At 30.0% G+C, this 13,996-nt stretch overlaps 1 protein-coding gene across 8 annotated transcripts in view; it reads left to right on the forward strand.

The window, feature by feature from the left end:
• LOC106465918 (GATOR complex protein DEPDC5-like) overlaps positions 1-13,996 on the forward strand; it is a 141,607-nt gene that overhangs the window by 100,651 nt on the left and 26,960 nt on the right. For all 8 annotated transcript variants that reach the window (XR_002612097.1, XR_002612094.1, XR_002612096.1 and 5 more), the window contains 3 exons: positions 36-110; positions 3,544-3,676; positions 9,776-9,887. Coding sequence is in view for 3 of the 8 variants with exons in the window: in XM_022393868.1 (XP_022249576.1) it covers positions 36-110; positions 3,544-3,676; positions 9,776-9,887 (320 nt within the window). In the remaining 5 variants the exon portion in view is untranslated. The remainder of the gene's footprint in view (positions 1-35; positions 111-3,543; positions 3,677-9,775; positions 9,888-13,996) is intronic.

Genomic DNA, 13,996 nt, shown 5'->3' on the forward strand with positions numbered 1-13,996 from the left:
ATATATATATATATTTTTTTTTATCATTTTAACAGGGCTCAAGCAGATTTAAAACCTTTAAATGCAAATTCACCTCATGCTGAAATAATTGAAGCCATGAAACATCAAGTGTAAGATAATACTCTTTCTTATGCTTTAACTCTTTCACACCCTAATGGGTGCAGTTCACCTCAAGGGCAAAATTGCACCATTGAATTAAAAAAATGATAGAAAATAAATTTCTATTCATTTTTTCACACATAAAAAAAGTTTTATTTATTTAATTGTGTGTGTGTATATATATATAAAGTTAAAAATCACAAAGATTGATTTTGTAATGATTTCAGCATGCTTTAAGTGAAATCTTTGGTGTTTGTGAATTTCCTGAATTTTTTCTGAACATAACATGGCACTCTCAGTTCCTTAGGAGGAAAATTATTATTTTTTTCACAAAATAGTTATACTTTGTCCTTGTAACTTAATAAAAGTATACTTTATCAGTTTTTAACCAATCAATGTTTTTCAATAATGATGCAACATAATTGTCTGTATCTCAGCTTTGAGAAGCCATAGGCTACTGAGCTAAACATGACATAATCAAATGTTCTTTTTCCATTTTTTTCAACTGTTAAAGCCAAAAAAAGCTTTCAGTTTAGCAAGGATTTTTATAGAGATCAAAACAAACCAATGAAAGCTTAGCTTAGCAATATGTTGCTACAAGAAAATGTGTCTGTGAACATCTCTGCTACATTTACAGTCCTCATTTTTTTAAAGATTGTAGAAAGGATGATTAATCATTTTATACTTCACTTGAATTATGATGTTGAAGTATGATATGAAAAAAAAGTTTTTTATGCAACAAGATAAGGTAAACGTAAATCATTTTGCACTTAACCTATCACGTTTTTTGCCAACAAGGCTAATGTGTTAGGCCTAGTTTGCATTAGGCCATATTGGCCTAAGTATATGTTCAAATGGGGAAAGGAAATAGATATGTAAGAAAAATATAAATGAGTATAAAACAGGTCTAAAACTTGTTACATATATTAAATGAAACCTTCTGATTAACAATTTTAAAAATATTTTAGATATGGTAAAAAAAGTAATTCTTATTGCACAGTTATAGTAAACACAATGAAACTGCATGCATTGTTCTTTGTATCAAAACAAATAAGATTTACAGATGTTATAAAGTTATAAACTATAGATAAGTTTTAAATATATGGAGAAAGATGTAAAAAATCAGTAAATTAAAAACTACTAAGCATTTTTTAAATGTTTTGTAAAATTACATTACAATGAAATCTTAAGAAATTTTGTATCTTCAAGTTCATATAAATGTCACATGTATAAAAATAAGTATGTAAATGTAAGGTTAAAATAGCCCTCTATACATCAGCTCAGAATTATTCAGTTAAAGACTTAACAGAAACTTTAACATAGATGCTTGTTATATGTGGAACAATATTCTTCATTTTAGTGTTGTTTAACCTACGTTTCTACATACAACAGGTTCATTTTATTTTAATATCATTTATCTTTTAGTTGAGAATATATCTGTATGTGTATTTATAAAGTTATTTGCTGATGATGATTCTTTAGCAGGTCTAAAAACAAGCTGTGGTAAATTTGGATGTAATAAGGAGACTGGGATGCAGTGAATCACTGGTTGTATTTAGCTCTCTATTGAGGAGAATTCTTTGATTATATTATCACTTTATTCCAACAAACAAGATTTTTAACTGTTTAGTTAAAAATCGATAGATTGCAGCTAGTCTTGAAAAGTTGAAGAAAAGTATGTTTTTTAACAGCAAAGTAAATTTTGTCATATTCGGTACATACTGTAAACACAAAACTGATATTGCGACTATGTGATATATTGGGCTATTAAATGAATATATATAAGAAAAATAATAGAATGTACATTGAAAGATACAGAAATTGGTATCATATGGCCATGCTTGGGCCACAGTGGATCACTTTGATCAAGGGATCCAAGTATCACGAAGGCTTTGTTTAAGTGCTTATCATTTGTTATTCATTGTGCATATTACATTAATCATAGAAGTTGAGAAAAATGTGAGGCTGGATTGTAATTGTATATTTCTGGTTTTTGTTGTTGACCAATTCTTAAATTGAGTCCCAGTATTGCAAATGATCTGCGACTGTGTAAGTTGTTCTTCATTCATATCTCTGATATGTCTATCGAATATAGCAGTCTAAAATATGTTTAGGTAAAGTTAGAGTAGACCATAATTGTAGATCTTTCAACTTGTAATAAGCAGTTCATTAACAACAAGATTTTGTTAATATGAGATGCTGATTCACCCTAACAAGGAATTGGGGCACAGTGGATCATTTTGACTTTTTTTTATGTATCAATAAAAGTATCAGTTACTGACATAACTCATAAAAAATAAATGATGCAATAAAATAGCGAACATAACTGTGTGTCATTTTCAAATGGGAAATAGCCTACTATATTTTCATTATACTTGAACTCTTCTACTTTTTATCTGCTACACTTGCACAATGTTTGAAAATTCTGTAAAACTCATGTATTATTGTTGTTTTTTTGCTTAATTATGCTTCTCTAGGAAAGGCCAAAAGCTGATAAATGACAAAAAGTTTTGTTATTTCCTTAGAATTTATTTTGTTTTAAACTTTCTTATGTAATAAGTACTAGTGTACCTTCATTAGATTTTTGCATGTTTATTTAATTTTTTTTTATTGTCAAACTGATTTGGAAGCTATAGAATATGTATACTTTTGTATTTTTGTTTTGTTTAATTTTTAAATGTTTAGTTTTCACGGTTACTTAGTAATTATTTTTGCTTTCATACTTCATGCTTAAAACTTGTTAATTACAGTATCTTAGATAACTTATTTGTAGGCAAAGTCAATCTGAAACAAATATACACATATTGAGAATTCTGAAACTAATCGTGAAATATTTTTAATATTAGCATCAATTGGGAAACCAACTTTAACTCATTACCATGAAATTCTGTATTTTGGAATAGTATTTATTAAAGTTAGGTTTCTTAGGAATGTGATTTTTACTATCTTGCAAATTAGTGTTTATTTAAGTTTTTGCAAGATGACAGAATTCAATTTATTAACCATAATTTTGTAACATGATGAAACTATCGTATTGATAATGTCAGAGTAAATATAAAGCTGTTTATTACTTATGCTCAGTATTTTGTATCGTATTGATAATGTCAGAGTAAATATAAAGCTGTTTATTACTTATGCTTAGTATTTTGTATTGTATTGATAATGTCAGAGTAAATATAAAGCTGTTTATTACTTATGAAATTAAAGATTATACACAGATTGATGCAGTTTTAACTCAGTTTTATAATGATTATAGAACTGAGATGTAATATGGTTTGAGCAAGCTATAACAATCTGATATTGGCATGTAAAAAGTTGTTTATGCTATATTTTACTTCACCCATTTACAAGAGAGAGAAGAGATAAAGATACTTATGTAATACCATTTACAAATTACTGTTATGTAATTAATGATTTGTTAGAGGTATACATATATATTTGCAGGAATGGTTTGAGTTTCCTCAATAAGCAGTCTGGTCTACCACCATATTCCTTTATCAGTGGAGAGGCAGTATTATGGGTGATAGAAAACATAGAGGGCATTACGTCCCAAGTTCAGGCCATACATTTTCTTCTGGTTAGTACATTAAACTGTTCCAAAACATAAACCTAGTTCAGTAAGATTTTAGGTAGGTTGCATTATTTTTTGTTAATTTTATACATACTCTGATGATCTGATCTCATTTGTATTTTGAATAATCATATATCTGAATTTTGAAAGAAAGGTATAACCACAAATAGGCAATATAACTGAATCAATCAGTCAAATGAACATTTGAAAAGCCAGCCATCAGTCACTCCAGGCTTTTTGTATCTTAAAACATAATTGTAGAACATAAAATTGTATTAAGCTTTCTTTTATATTCAGGTATATAAACTTGTGTGGAAAACACAGTATCATTTTTTTCACATTCATAATCTGAAAATAATTTGCCATTTGTTGGATGTGGTGGTTTTCAGTGCACAAATCAACAAGAGGGGAGGAAAGGTGGGACTCCTATTAAAAGTTGGTTTCATGAAGCATAGTCCCTTATCCCCTTTCCTTCCAACACTACTACCAGGTATATAGATCAACAGTATTTATATCTACATCTCCACCTCATCTTTCAAATTAGCTCTGCTACTCAGGAAATGTAGTCATAGGGGAGCAGTAAGTATAATGATGACAAGTTTGGAAACTTACTTTATTATGCTTAACAACTCCAAATGCAATAAGAATATATTGAAAAGTGTATATATATATATTAGGCATAATTAATTTCAATTTTATTTTGTTATTTCACTAGGCGAAAAGTAGAACAAATAATTTTATGAATATTGAAAAGAAATGTAACAGTAGAATTTTTTTCTTCATCTTAACATAAAAGTAAGTTCATGCTAGATGATTGACTGTAGGCAGTGATCAGTTCTGTATGGTAACTTTACAGTAATTGTATGATTTTTTGTATGAATTACACACAGTAAAGGGGGCACTAACTTTATCAGTTGAGATCCAGTTGTGATGAGAATATATTTGGAAGGCATATCTTGAAATGTGTTGTAAATTTTTATTTGTAGGTAAGTGACAGAAAACAATTTAAACAGTCCAAGCTATGACTTTTGGAATTACTGTGAGCAAGATTATTTATTTTGTTAATTAAAATTAGCTGTAGGTGGCTTTGATATTACATCATATTTCATCTACTGCATATCAAAAAAGCACCACAGCCCCAAAATATACAAGACACCAGAGTATGCTGTCAGTGCTTTTTCATTAAATGTTTAAATGAATATACCCTTTAAAGTTCTAATCACAAAATAGATTATACTGACTTAGGTAATTGATTAATCTGTTCTGTAGGTGATACCTTATTTAACATGATTCTTATTAAGCACCCATTAGAATATGGATAGACTAGTGAAATCTCTTTGTCCTTACAGTAGGTACTTTATGAATCTGTGCTGTAGGTGATACATTATTTGACCCACTTCTTATTAAACACCCATTAGAATATGGATAGACTAATGAAATCTCTTTGTCCTTACAGTAGGTACTTTATGAATCTGTGCTGTAGGTGATACATTATTTGACCCACTTCTTATTAAACACCCATTAGAATATGGATAGACTAGTGAAATCTCTTTGTCCTTACAGTAGGTACTTTATGAATCTGTGCTGTAGGTGATACATTATTTGACCCACTTCTTATTAAACACCCATTAGAATATGAATAGACTAGTGAAATCTCTTTGTCCTCATAACTTCACTCTGAATAAGTATTTCTAATGCCTTTAGTTAACTAATCATTGTTCTGTGTGATCTGTCTGAAAAAGTTTTCATGGCAAATTTAAATTATGTCTAGAATGGGTTGCTGTGGAAATACATCATGGAACTTTGATTTCATGGTTGCTCTAGCAGGTATGTGATATGTAGACATATCTTATGTTTTCTTCCTGCTTTAGTAATAAAGGAATATAAAAATTGTTCATGTAGTCTGATTCTGTGCAGTTTTAGAACAAACATGTGGTCCAGAAAGTTATTGAGGGTTTTTGTTCTATTATCCTTATTCCTAGCAGATAGTATTTTTTTGCCTACAGAGATATTATTGCAACTTCACAAGTTATACAAAACAGGCCATTGACAGCCATGCCCTTTGCTGGTCGAGTAGATGTATTTAGAGGTTACAGTATTCATCATGCTGTATGAGATCAATCAGTCATGGTAACACGTATTGTTATAGGTAAAGCTAATGTTTCCTATTAGTACAGAGTATTGTATTAACTTCAGGTTTCAAATGTGAATCAGTTGACAGGAAAACATCGTGAGAGAGAAAGAAAATTGCTGACTGGTTCATTGATCCTGTAGAAGACAACTGTCCAGCATCAATTCAAGCACAGTTTTTTTCTGTTCTGAAAATATTATAAAGATTTTATTTCACTTTACATCATATGTCTAGACTGTTTATTTTCTTAACTTAAACTCAGTCATTTAGTTAAATTTGGTTTTACTTCACAATCTTCCTGAGTGATCCAAACATTATAAAGTGGACCTATGTAATACTCGTGTGGTAGTCAATTTCATCTGAGAATACGACAGAATAAGTAGGGAGGAGAAGTTTTGATGACATGACCACAGGATTTATTGTAGAGATTTTTGTCTTTGCTAACATGTATATTGGTCTCAAAGTAGAAGTTTTCTCAGCCAAGAGGGAGAGTTTGCTACTATAGAGAAATGATTGTAGGAGATAGGTGTTGAGTCTAGGAGATGTCTTGTCATGAACATAGGAGTTCTGGAGAGGCTATGAAGGCCCCTGATATTGTAGAGATTTTTGTCTTTGCTAACATGTATATTGGTCTCAAAGTAGAAGTTTTCTCAGCCAAGAGGGAGAGTTTGCTACTATAGAGAAATGATTGTAGGAGATAGGTGTTGAGCCTAGCCTAGGAGATGTCTTGTCATGAACATAGGAGTTCCGGTGAGGCTATGAAGGCCCCTGACATCGATCACCCTATAGCCACAGACTCAGGATCATCAGCTGATATCTGTTGCCCCTGAGGATCTCTTTTGGTACAATGGAAGCAAGGACAACTGAAGTTCTGAGGTGAAATGGCACCTGGCAAGTCCAAGACCACTTGGGAGGGTTTCTGCAGGACTCCTGTGAAAACCAAATTCGACCTGAGAAGGGCTGGAAGTCCATTATACCACCTCCACCAGTCAAAGATGTTTCCCTGATAGGTGAGACAGTGAGCACCCAAAGATAGACTGTGAACCATGGGACGATGGGATGCCTGAAGTGGCAACTATGGCTCACAAAACAACTGGGGTTGTGCAGTGCTATATGATGTGTTGCCACGAGCAACTCATTTCCTCATCACCCTGGACCAGGGACCAACTACTTACTAGGGTCTTTAAATACGTTTGCCACCCTGCACTGAAATTCAGCAAATTTTTAAGAAAAAATCATATAATTTTTAGAGAGTACTTGGTCATATCCAATAGTGATTGTCAAGAAAAAGAAAGCTTTGCTAAATTTATGTGTTGATCTTATACGGGTGAACATGGTATCTCGCATTAATGCCTTTCCGTTAATGTAAACAGATTAATATTTAAACATGCTAGAAAGCTATTGTTGATTTAACACTTCAAATTTGGCATCTGGATACTTCCAAGTTGAGGACAAGAAACGGCTTTCATAAATTCTGTATCATTCTATTCACTCTATGCAATGTGCCTACCATTTTTTAGAGGATCATGGAGCTTACAATGAAGGGACTGCAATAGGAGAGATGTATGGTCTACGCCAACAATATTTTGGTGTTTGGTTGCATGCTTGATTTTGTGGCTGAGAGTCTGAAAATGGTATTATAGTGGAAAATATAAAAATATACTGAAGCTGGAAAAGTGTTTGGGCATGGAAGTGGAGTTTCTTGGTCACATTATGGGAAGAGATGGAGTCCCTATAGACATGGCAAAAATAGCCACGGTGAGGTATTTGGCTGTGTCTAAGTGAGAAGTCTGCAGTTTCCTCAGTTTCACATCATAGTACCAATAATTTGTAGTCAACTTCTCCAAGATAGCAGAACCATTGTCTGCTTTGATGAAAATTGAGACATGTAATGTGACCATGCATTCCAATCTCTAAAACTTGCTTATTGGATGCTCCAGTGCTAGTCTATTCACAACAAGACAGCAAATTCCTGTTAGAAACACTGACATGAGCAATAAAATTATTGGGACAGTGTTATAGCAGTTTTGGGATGGAGTAGAACATGTAATCATGTTTTCTAGTCATATGCTCATGTGGAACTTTTATATTTAGTTACAAGTGTAGGAATCATACTATATCATTGCTGTAAACCACCAAGCCTTGGTATTCTGTCTGTGCTGCAGTTAAGTGTCCCCTAGAGCTTTTTGTCAGTAGATTTTCCAGATTCTGCAAATCACAAAGACTAGAGGGTACCAGGATATAACTTGCACTTGTGCTAATATTTGTAGACAGCTCTTTTGGTCATATTTGAGTCAAGATGTTTGGCACTGGTGTTAATACTGTACTTTGTGTGTTGCCCTGAAAAGGAACTAGTGGAGACAATATAAACTTTGATGGAGAATTGTTGGTTCTCCTCTGAAGAGGATAACCCTGGTTATCACGGGTCCACTTCCAAAGATTGAAAGAGATCATTGACACATACTTATCACCATTGTCTACTTCACAAAGTAGGCCAAGGCTTTTCCATTGGTTGATACATTGACACAGTTCATCACTGACATATTGGCAATTTTCTTGTTCAATCCTCTTTTCATAAAGTAGGCCTAATACTCATGTGGAAATCAATTTCATCTGAGAATACCACAGATATAAAGATATTATTGCAAACAGATAATTGCATAGTTTTAATAAACTTGCCTATTTTGATTTTGTTTATTTTTTTATTTTTTCCTTGGTCTTCTTGCTTTTTAATGGAATCTTTGGATTTGGCTGTATGTTAGAAGAATCTTTTCCTTGAAAACTTTAATGTTGAAGTTAGAAAGCTTACTCTAATTTACCCTATCCCATAGGCTCACATCTTTATCAAATCTGGAACATTAAAAAGCAGTATGATTACATTTAGCTGTGAAATGTCATGTTTTGTTTTTATCTAAGCTGTAATTTTTAACTGTTATTCTTGACAAGTGTACAATCTTAGATTGTTTTCAGGACTGTTGCTCATAATTGATTCTTTTCAGGTATAATATAGTATTTGAATTTTCTTTTTTAATTGACTTAATAGTGAGTGGTGTGCTTCATATAATTTAAGTCCTTTTACACTTAATGGTATCTTAGATAAATTTAGAAATTCTCTCTCTCAGAGCTTTTGTGGATTAAGTCAACCACCACCAAACTTATTGTGTTGTATTAAACACATTGAAATGGTTTTTTAATTTCATTCTTGAGATTACACTTTGTCTGTTAACTTGTGTTTGGGCAAGATGCTCTTCGATGCTCTTCTTCTTCGTGAAATCTTTATAGTCATAAACCTGCAGGCATATACAGATGTTTATTTATTTTAAATTTTTTAACATATCAGTTTAAAATCAACAGCAACATGAATTGTAGTATACTTTTATATAAATAATGACAAAAAAACAACTTTAATACTTAAGTGTGAAATTAGCAATCTTTTTTCTCGTATAAAAATTTCCCGATAGAAAAACGTGAAATTCTTTATTGTACTTACTTACTTATTTTAGTGAAATATGATACTTCACTTAATCTCTTAAGTTCTGATTGTTTCTTTTCTTAATGAAAAGTTTCTTTATTGTTTATTGATTTCATCCATATACGTAAACAAATAAGTTTTCAATTGATCTTAAGTTTTTAAAAAAGTTATGTAAGAAAAACGTGAAATTCTTTATTGTACTTACTTACTTATTTTAGTGAAATATGATACTTCACTTAATCTCTTAAGTTCTGATTGTTTCTTTTCTTAATGAAAAGTTTCTTTATTGTTTATTGATTTCATCCATATACGTAAACAAATAAGTTTTCAATTGATCTTAAGTTTTTAAAAAAGTTATGTAAGTCCTTTTAAATGTATCATGATAATACTGAAAATTTACTTAACTCTTCTTTCTTTCAAGTGTGGGTTATAGGCAAAATTTTGTTTTAAGCTGTAATTTGATGGTGGTTTAAATCTTAAAAGTTCATATACTTTTTTGCAGAATCTTCAACAAGAAGGCCTTATTTGTCATGCTTCAGGAGTTACAACCATACAATTTATTCATGGTTTTTATTTGTACTATTTGGTATGTCAAGAAAAAGATCAAACCAAAGGTGATATTGCTTAAGTCACTCATTTATGAAATAATTATTTCATTGATATTTGATTTCTGTATATGTATTAGTTAAATACAACTAAACTGTAGTCTTCCACAAAATATTTATAATTTTGTTACCAATAATATAATTTTAATATAAAAAGTAAAATGTACGTGTGACTAATTTTTATGTTTAATTAATGTAAATTTGTTTTTAGGATGCAGTTAACAGTTAAAAACATACTCTATGATCATAATTACACAAAGGCAATAGTCATAATTATACAAAAGCTGTATGTTATTAAATATTCAGACAGACTTTGGATAGTTAGTTAAGAGTGATTGTCCAAGAAAAAAGAAATCTAGATTATAGCCTGTCCCCAGTTGTATTTTATAAACAGTATAGTTGGAAGTAAATTTTTTAAATAAAAAATGCAGAATATAAAAATCTGCACTTCAGTTACATAAATGTACTTGTGAATTAGCTGAAATATATAACTAGAACATTATTCTAGATCTCTCTTATTGTGTTTTTTTTTTTGCTAAATTGGCACATGGCTTCAACTGGGTCTAGTATGTTCTGAATTAGAAATTAGGAAAAATTCTAAATGTAAAGCATGCACCTTAAAAGAGTGTGATATATAGCACTTACATACCACAACCTCTGATCCCTTATCCTTGGTTTGTCCTCAAGGTGACTTCAAATTTGATATGTACCAATTTAGAAAATCACATGGAAATCACAATCTTCATTTTCAGGATGTAAATACTACAAAAGGATGAGACACACCATATTAACCATAGGAATACAAGACTTGTGGGTACAACAAACATCCTCACTATTACACAAACTGCTAATTTCACAAGTAATATAGGACAGACAAATCCTTTAAAGACACAATCTCAAGTTCTGGTCCTTTTCAAGTGCATAAGTATATACATATTACAAAATAAGACCTTTCAAAATGACCAAAATTTGCACTACATGTAAGTAGAAAAATTCAAGATAAAAGTACGATAGCTGGTGTAAACTCTTGAGGAAATAGGTTACTTATGTGCCAAATCATCATCATCATCATCACAATTAAATACTGAAGATGCTCTTTAAAATTTGCTCATGAGATTTATAATTCATTAGATAATAGTAGAGTAGTACTAGCTATTTTTCTAAATCTCCAAAAAGCTCTTGGTATGGTGTCTCACCACAAACTTATAAATAAATTAAAAACAATAGATGCAATACTAAACTGGTTTAAAAAGTTTTTGCAAAACAGAAAACAAATAGGTAAAGTTAATAATTTAATAAGTGATCAATCAACAGTAAAATATAGTGTTTGTTTGTTTTGAAGTTGAGCACAAAGTTACACAATGGGTTATCTGTGCTCTGCTCACCATGGGTATTGAACTCGTTTCTAGCATTGTAAGTCTGCAGATATACTGCTGTGCCACTGGGGGGCAAGTATAGTGTTCCACAGGGTTCTGTTTTAGCACTGTTTTATTTATAACTTACACTAATGTTTGACCTTTTTTGAATTGAACTTCAATATTATTATTATGTTTGTTGGTGATACAGTAAAGATATGTAATTGGAATATTATAAGAAATGGAAAGTAAACAATAGTGATTTAAAAAAAACAAGAAAATGATTTTATAAAAACACTATTTATAAATGATAGTAAAACAAATTATATTTTACTTAAATTAAAATATAAGATGTTTGTAAATGAGGATTAATTCCATTTAACATTTTATAATTATATGTATATAAAAAAAACCTATAAATTGTGAATGTTTATAGATTCCAAAAATTGATGAAATATAATATCTAGGATTGATGTTTGATCAGAATTCAAATTGGAATTAGCATGTTAAAGATATAGGAAAAACTTTAAGAATAATTTTTTATAACTTGTATTTAAAAGATTCTTAAAATTAAATACATGTGATACTCTGTCTTTCTTGAGCTCAATCAGTATTGCAATATGGAATTTAAATTTGGGGAAAACCTTTTTTTTAACAACATTACAACCAACTATAAATGTTCAAAAAATATACAATAGATTATATCCAAAGAAAATATCAACATGAACCGATTTTTGTAAAGTTTACTATATTAAATATATTACTATTTAAATATTTTTTATCTATAAGTTAAGCATGATATTTATTACAATAGAAAACATTGATTGAAGTATAAAAATACCATTAATCAAAAAATAATAATATAAAACATTTTTATTTCTTAGCACCTAAAGTTTGTAATGTAATGAGTTATTACTGATTATGAGGAACAAAGGTAATAAAATTTCAAAAATTATTGAGATAATATTTTAAAGATACTCAAAATATATGATTTTTTAAGTAATTAACTGTCTTAAGGTCAGAAATGGAAGAATTTATATCAGTGTATTTATTTTATATGTCCATTATTGTATTTTTATTTTGATGATAATTTTTTTCAATATCATAGATTGAAGGATTTGTATTTTTTAAGTATTTATTTTATATTTGTATTGTAATGTGTAAAAAAATGTTAGTTTCTATTTCAAATTGAATGTGTATTATATTAACTCAGAGAAACTATTAACTTTTTAGTTTATTTTATGTGTGTATATATATATATATATATAGTTATCGATAAAAATAATTTGTAAGTAATAAAAAATGAAATGTTTGTTTTTACATCTGAATAAAAAAGACACATCTACAAGTTGGTTGTAATGAAAATCTTGGAGATCTAGGAATTATTAGCTGCATAACACGTCAATCATTTCACTTCTGTGGATTGTGTTAACAGTGCTATGCTCTCTCCTGTACCTCTACATAGTCCAACAATTACTTAAGGTCTCATGTTTTCATACAGTATTCACTGATCTGTGATTGTTGTGCTTCATCTTGCTGTACAGCAAGAGGTGCATAGTTTAGCACTGGCTACTATAACTACCTAAATTATCTTGGGTTTTCTTTCATCATATTTTGCATCCATTTATCAGGTGAATCCTCAGTATTTATATAGTTTGTCATTAGAGTTGTGATTTCAGGTTTCACTGCGTCATTATGTCTATGGTTCTGACATGCTACCAAAAGAAAAGCTATCACTATTTGCAAGAAAGTTTATCTGCAACCTGATATTCTTACCCAGTCAGTTTTATTCGGTGAACTTGTACTGGTATAATGTTGTGATCCAATGTGCAATAATATTTTCCATTTCTTTAAATAGGAAGAAATGGACTTAAGGTTGTTCGTATTAGAACTTGTAAATATGTTCATTTGTGTAGTATGTTGTTCTGTTAATATTAAAAGTTATGATAAGTCTTAATTTTCCAAAATATCGTTGATCTGTTAAAAATTAATGGAAGATTTTTGTTCATTATCTTGATAATGTAATTTTTAATTCATTTAATTATGTTTTCAGTGACATAGAAAAACAGGTATTAGCTCTTAAAATTTGTTATTACACCAAAAAGACTTAAATGTGATTATTATCTACTGAATTTTAAACATTGTCTAAACTAAAAAGCTAATGGCTCAGCAATGAATTGTTCAATAGCATAATAAATTGAGTGTTGTATATAAATAAAGGTATTGCTTTAACATTGTTTAACAACTATAATTTGGAAATAAACCTGTAAATGTAAGGAAAGCTTAATTTCAAGCCATAAAACTTTAACTAAAAATATAGCAATAACACAGGTAAATGAAATGTAGTTATTGTTTTAAGGGGAAAGTAAAAAAAAAAAAATTGTTAAGTACCTTGCAAGAGCTTTATGGCCCTCAGTTAAAAGTGAGAATTAAAGCAAGGTTATATTATGCAAGAGCTTTATAGGTTTTCCTGAAACAAACAAGAGTAAAAGAAAAAATGTATGCATTTGTATTTTTAAACTACTGCTAGAACATAGTCCTCATTTAAGGATAAGTAAAATTAAAGAACACACACATAAATGGAAAAGTACACAAAACTCTTTGCAAGAACTTTAAGAGTTCTCATGAAAAGTTAGAGAAAACTGAAAGTCACACAAAATCCGAGCTACAGCAAGAAAACACAATGAAAAGAAAAAACAAAATTAGTAATACGAACATATTAAAAAATGTATAATTTAAATGAAGACTGCATGTTGTTCAGAG

Source organism: Limulus polyphemus, unplaced genomic scaffold, assembly GCF_000517525.1.
Source record: "Limulus polyphemus unplaced genomic scaffold, Limulus_polyphemus-2.1.2 Scaffold2094, whole genome shotgun sequence".
NCBI classification, from domain to species: Eukaryota; Metazoa; Arthropoda; class Merostomata; order Xiphosura; family Limulidae; genus Limulus; species Limulus polyphemus.